Source organism: Populus trichocarpa, chromosome 1 (assembly GCF_000002775.5).
Source record: "Populus trichocarpa isolate Nisqually-1 chromosome 1, P.trichocarpa_v4.1, whole genome shotgun sequence".
Classification (NCBI taxonomy): domain Eukaryota; kingdom Viridiplantae; phylum Streptophyta; class Magnoliopsida; order Malpighiales; family Salicaceae; genus Populus; species Populus trichocarpa.
Genome location: NC_037285.2, coordinates 2,031,159 through 2,037,941, shown reverse-complemented (window position 1 = coordinate 2,037,941; position 6,783 = coordinate 2,031,159). Strand labels below are relative to the sequence as shown.

Here is a 6,783-nt window from a genome sequence, read left to right as displayed (position 1 = left end):
TTTTTAACTCATAATAAAATTCATTACTCTTTTCTCTTGGCTAAGTGTGTGTCTGATATTGTGGTGCAATTTACTTTCTAAAAGTGTTTTTCAATTAAAAATACATCGAAATAATGTTTTTTTAAGATTTTTTTATATCTTATATTAGCACATTAAAATCATCTAAAAACATTAATTTAATGATTTTCAAATGACAAAAACTTTTAAAAAGTAATATTAAACTCTTAGCCCATAAAACTTTTTGTACTATATAGCCCCCTGTTGATGTAATGGACTAAAGGGTTGGCCTTATGTTGAGTTCACACCCCTGTATCTATATGTGTTTTATGGCATTGAAAAATCTTGATTTAATTTTGATGTAAAAAGTTAGTTAAAAATACCATTAATTATATATAAAAATTAAAAACTGATTTAATGGGATGATACACATCCCATTTAGGTATTTAGACCAAAACCCTATGGTCCAACGTCCCCATCGATCGGTTTCATGCCCACTCCACCTGATTAACGGTCAAAAAATTGAAATAATATGCTCATAGTTCATTCACCCATTATAATATAAACAAATTTAAACCAAAAAAAAAAAATAATAATGTATCATGAATTGCGCGCATCTGATATTAATCTAAAAGTATCTTATCGGACAAAGCACCAATCTGTTTTTAAAACTGTATTTTGATGTGTTTTAAAAATATATTTCGCTTGAAAAAATTTTAAATTGATGTAAATGAATTGATGTTAAAAATTAAAAAAAAATGGCAGAGGCAAGGAGCTCGAAATCTTAAACTTGTTCTATAACTTAATATCTGGCAGTGATGGAAGGAAACATCGGACATATGGTTTGGTTGGCCATTCCTAGCAAAGATGAAACCTGGAAGAATTCAAATCTAAAACCTCAGAGAGATTGAACATTTTTTATATATATAATTATAGAAATTACTTGGATAATTCAAAATGTATTAATTAATCAGTTTTTTTTTAATCATGTTTTGATAAATACGAACATATCACCATACAAGATCCCTTTTTCGTGGATCATGTTGCTTATATATAAAACTTGAGTAACTTAAAACATAAAATTGAAAGAAAACAAAAAGGATCGAAAAGAACATGAATCAACATTAATTTGTAAGGAAATGAAAAATGAAATAAAATAGGAAATAGATTTCTTTTTAATTTGAGTACGTAACTCAAAACATATCATTTGATCAAATGATTTTCTTTTAATTTTTCCCTTACATTTATAGAAACTTAATGAATTGAATTAGGGTATGGATTTGCTATATATATATATATATATATATATATATATATATATATATATATATATATATATATAATCTAGATTGGATGGTGTCCTGATCTCACCACTGGAACCAAGCTCTTGCCAGCCGTTAGATGGTCACTTTCTTGTAGGAAAATAATTTACAAATTCTTGAAAAATATATATATATATATATTCATATTTGAAAACATCATAAAACAATTCTAAGAAAATAAATTACTTTCCAATGTTTAATGAAAAGTGAGTTAGAAATCATTTTTATTTTTGAACATATAAAAAAAATAAGTTGGAAAATAATACATTTTGAGTTATTACTTTTTTAAAAAATAGTAGAATCTTTATTTTTATTAAATATTTTTTCTATTTGTAGAACATTGAAAATAATTTTTTTCTATAGTATCCTAATTTTATAATATAATTTATATGATTCAAAATGTTTGATTATTATATATAACTTGTTTTGTGCTTGAATATATTTTTTTGCTAATATTATCTAAATTAAAGTATTATATGTACTAATATATTAAATTAATATACTTTTATATTGTATATTAATATATCCTAATATATTATTTCTTATATAAATATACTATAATTTATTATTTTCTAATAATATTATATTTTAAAGTATTATATATATATATATATATATATATATATTATAAAAGAATAATAAAATATTATACAACTTTAGTTTTTAATCCTTCATGTAATGTGTTTTTGTTGTTTTATTGGAAAACATTTTTCTCCATTTAAATCTTATATTAATTTTTCTTTAAACTTAAAGTGAATTTTATTGACAAGTTCTTAATAATATGATCAAAAAAATCAGATAAATACTTTTCATCAAACAAATAAGTTCTTAATCTGATTATAAAAATGTTTGAAATTATAGTGCATGATTTTTTTTAAAATAACTTTTCATTTGAAAAATGTATCAAAATAAATTATTTTTTTTTCATATTTTTTAATATAAATACATTAAAATCATAAAAAAAAACACTAAAAAACATCAATTTAATATATTTTCAAGTTAAAAATACTTTTAAAAAACATCTAAAAATAAAAACAAAAATAGTGCCAAACACCCCCATCTTGGTGGCAATAAGTTTAAAAACATCTATAAATACTAAAGTAATGAGGTAGAGTTTCCATGTAAAATTAAGGCCTATCTGCCTAACACCATCTCCCACCTAGCCATGTCCAAATTCTCACAACCTTCTGTGGATAGCACCGTTGCTCTCATCATGACACAAAATGGCCGAGCAGAGACCAAGGTTGTCTCCACCACACGAAAACCCTCCAAAGGTGGCTGGAATGCTGCCATCTTCATTATCTGTAAGCTAACTACTTCATATTCTTCTTTGAATAAAATCTCATCCTCTCTTAACATTTAAGATCTTCATTTCATTATGTATGTATGTCTGCAGTTGTTGAGGTGGCTCTGAGATTTGCCTACTATGGTTTGGCTGGTAACCTCATAACATACCTCACAAATGATCTTCATCAGTCCACTTCTACGGCCATCAAGAACATCAATACATGGGTTGGTGTCTCGGCAATCTTCCCTATCTTTGGAGCTATTGTAGCTGACTCTTTACTTGGCCGCTTCAAGACCATCCTTCTGTCTTCGACCATTTACTTCATCGTATGTTCACTAGCTACCACTTTTAACTCCCCTGATTTTGAAGAATTGATCATTCTTTATAACCCAGAAAAAAGCTGATCACTGTCAAACAAAAAATAAATCTCTTTGCATTGAAGAATCTTGGTGCGTGACAGTTCCTGCCTAAACTAACTGTTCCTTGTGCATATGGATTTAAAACCTAGTCATAATGTACAAAGCACATCCGCTAGCTAACTTCACTGACCTTGTTTTCTAGGTTTATTCTTTATTATGTTCATTTGTGTAGTTGATTTCGTTGATGATTTTGCTCACATGACTTTATATCACAGGGGATGGTTCTGTTGACCTTATCAGTCTCAGTAATTCCTACGCATTACAGGGAGGCTGTGTTCTTTATCGCTCTCTACATACTAGCTGTTGGTGAAGGTGGTCACAAGCCAAGTGTGCAGACCTTCGCCGCGGATCAGTTTGATGAGGAGGAGCCAGAGGAGAAGGCAGCCAAGAGCTCATTCTTCAACTGGTGGTACTTAGGCATAGTGGTTGGTGCATCTTCAGCTATATTGGTGGTTATTTATATCCAGGTAACCAAGTTCTTGAACTATTTCAAAGTTTCCAGTTCAAAATGAGAGTGTCACTTGACTTCTAACACATTTCATTCTATCGACGGAAATTAATCTTTCTAGATCTGTAAAGTTTTCCGACATTTTGAACTAAATTCATTAATGTTCCAAAAGCGTAGCATTGATTAATAATCGATGTTTTCAAATGTGAGTACGTGAATAGGACAATCTCGGATGGACAGCAGGAATAGGAATCCTGACAGGAGCTTTAGGGGTGGCACTGTTTATTTTCTTGATAGGAATTAAGAGATACAGGAAACAAGCTCCAGTGGGAAGCCCTTTCACAATGGTGGCACAAGTATTTGTGGCAGCCACGAGGAAGCGGCGCGTGGTCCAGACGCGACAAGGGTGGGGCATATGTTATGAGGCAGGTGGGACCGACATCGAAGGTCAAACCCGGAAACGAACTTTGGCAGCCACTAATCAATTCAGGTATGGGTCCATTCAAAAGGCAAGCATATTTTATTTTCTTATTTTAGTGTAAAATTATCCTCTTATCCTCAATTGCTATGTTGAATTGAAGAACAATGGGGGTAATGGTGTTGGTTGGGGTCATATCAGTGAACATGGCTACCTTTAATGGGTTTGACTAGGATTAAACAGGCTAGATTCATTGGCCTAAAAATGCTCATTGTAAGGGTGCAGGCAGCGATTTTATTTGGATTTTCTGATCAGAAAAGGTGCTGCTGCTTTGTAGGCAAAGAAACGCAACCATGCAGAGCATCTTATAATGTATGGGTTGATGAGATTCACTGCCTGCATAATGACTCACTGTTCTGACTTCAAACACTACAAAAACATAATAATTTCTTCAAGACCAAGCTTCTGTTACTGTCGACGAAAAAGTATACGTAACAATAAAAATTCAGTTGAATCCTCGAGTTTAAGACTCTAGTCTGTTAATGGTGAGGTTGGCATGGACTAGCTGAAACTCCAGTACCTCAAGAATAACAGTATATTATCTCCTCTGTGCCTAAATTATTAGTGTGCTGCTTCTTTTTAAGTTAAATGGAGTCAACCCATTTTCTGTTGATTTATCTGTTAAAAAAGATAGAGTTATTTTATTTTATTTTATTTATTAAAAGTAAAATAATATTATTATTTTTTCAGTTTAATTTATATATAATTTTTTTTATTTAGATTAAATTTATTTTTTTAGATTATTTATTATCATATCATACAATATCAATGAAACCTTAATCTTTTTCTTTTTTATATTGATATTTTTTTTTATTTTGTGGATTGTCGAACACTCTCTTATATATAGCAAACAAATACTCCTATCCTCCCTTCAGCCAAAGATGCTAAAACTTTCATTTTTATGGTAGAATATATCAGCTATCAAGCCCTTTTGCTTTGCTTTCTCTTAAATAGAATCAAGCCTAACTTCTGCAAAAACCATTAGTAACTTTAATCTTTGCTTTCTCTAAAACAGAATCAAGCCCTACCTCCTATAAAATCACTGATAGCTTTCTTTCTTTCCATTAGGTAGCATCAAGTCCTTTTTGTTTGCTTACTTTCCAGGTAGCATTACATCATTGATTACTTTGTTCTCTGCTCTCTTAAAGAGAATCAAGGGCAACCTCCAGTGAAATCATCAAGACCTTCCAGATCAGAGAGGGACCTAGCTAGTCTTTGCGCGTAGGTTGGCCGAAAGATACACCAGACTATATAACACCGAAATATATATAAATAAAAATATATGTGTGTGTGTGATCAATGACTTGCTGAGATTAGGTTAATAATAGAAAATCTTAGTGGTATGAAAATTAAAGAAATCTCATTTTAAATTGCTGAGATTAACTGCGTATCATTTATATCCATAATTTCTGGAGTTGTTCTGCTCATAACATGTTGATCATTCAGGTTCTTGGACAAGGCCATGATCATTGATGATTTAGATGCCTCAAGCAAAAATAGGAACCCTTGGCGGCTATGCTCACTCAACCAAGTGGAAGAAGTAAAGCTTGTCCTGCGCCTCCTCCCCATTTGGTTAAGTTGCTTAATGTTCACTGTAGTGATAGTTCAAACACACACTCTTTTCATCAAGCAAGGTAGCACAATGACCAGATCAATAGGACCAAACTTCCAAGTTCCACCAGCATCATTTCAAAGCCTCGTAGGCCTCACGATCCTCTTTACTATCCCACTTTACGAACGTGTTTTCATCCCAGCAGCGAGAAAAATAACCGGGCACAGCTCCGGTATAACAATGCTACAACGGATTGGCATTGGCCTGTTTCTGTCTATAGTAGAAATGGTGGTAGCAGCTCTAGTAGAGGCTAAAAGGGTTAGCATTGCAAGAGAACATGGCCTAATGGACATCCCAAAAGCAACAATACCAATGAGTGTCTGGTGGATACTTCCGCAGTACATGATCAGTGGAATATCAGATGTGTTCACGGTCGTTGGATTACAAGAATTGTTCTATGATCAAATGCCGGAATCGATGAGAAGCATGGGAGCCGCAGCATATATAAGTGTAACTGGACTTGGGAGCTTTTTCAACACTGCAATTATAACCGTGGTGCAGGCTATTACAGCAAGGTCCAGTGGCATTTTGCTTGGCAACAATCTTAACCGTGCCCATGTTGACTACTTCTACTGGATCTTGGCTGTATTGAGTGCTCTAAATTTTTGTGTTTATTTATGGGTTGCTCATGGTTTCGTGTACAAAAAAGTTGAAGGTGAGAAACCACAAGAGGGCAGGGAATTGGCCTTTGCTGAGAATTTAGATGCGAAAACATGAGGTCATGGGACCATATAAAAGGTCCTAAATCTAGTAGAAACTCAAACTATATGAATGTTAATGCTTGAATAGATAGTGTTATGATTAAGATGTCATCAATGCGTTTGTATTAGGAATGTTGTGGTTTAATGTATGAAAAATCATAGCTTTTCTTAATAAGCTTGAATCTGCTTGATGTTTCTCGTTGAAAATTGGTGCCATGTTTGATTTTTTATGCTTGGAGATCCAATTAAAACAAAAATTCTTAAAGGATTCGGTTGAAACTTGAGTTATAGTTTAAGGGCTATTTTTAAGTTTGACTGCAATTAAATCCTCATCAAACTCTCATATAATTAAATTTTCAAGTTAACCATCTAGGTAGTGACCTAGTGGTAAAAGCTTGAGACCAAGAGGTTTACTCCCTCTGTGGTCTCAGGTTCGAGCCCTGTGGTTGCTCATATGATGGCCACTGGAGGCTTATATGGTCGTTAACTTCAGGGCCTGTAGAATTAGTCGAGGTGCG

The 6,783-nt window shown here is 32.5% G+C and overlaps 1 protein-coding gene across 1 annotated transcript; it reads left to right on the top strand.

The window, feature by feature from the left end:
* The first annotated feature begins 2,427 nt into the window (after window positions 1-2,427).
* LOC7487006 (protein NRT1/ PTR FAMILY 5.4) lies at window positions 2,428-6,472 on the top strand. The gene is made up of 5 exons (XM_002297704.3): window positions 2,428-2,623; window positions 2,716-2,933; window positions 3,242-3,493; window positions 3,696-3,964; window positions 5,399-6,472. The coding sequence occupies exons 1-5, from the start codon at window positions 2,485-2,487 to the stop codon at window positions 6,279-6,281; spliced, it is 1,761 nt and encodes a 586-aa protein (XP_002297740.2). The 5' UTR covers window positions 2,428-2,484; the 3' UTR covers window positions 6,282-6,472.
* The last annotated feature ends 311 nt before the right edge of the window (window positions 6,473-6,783 follow it).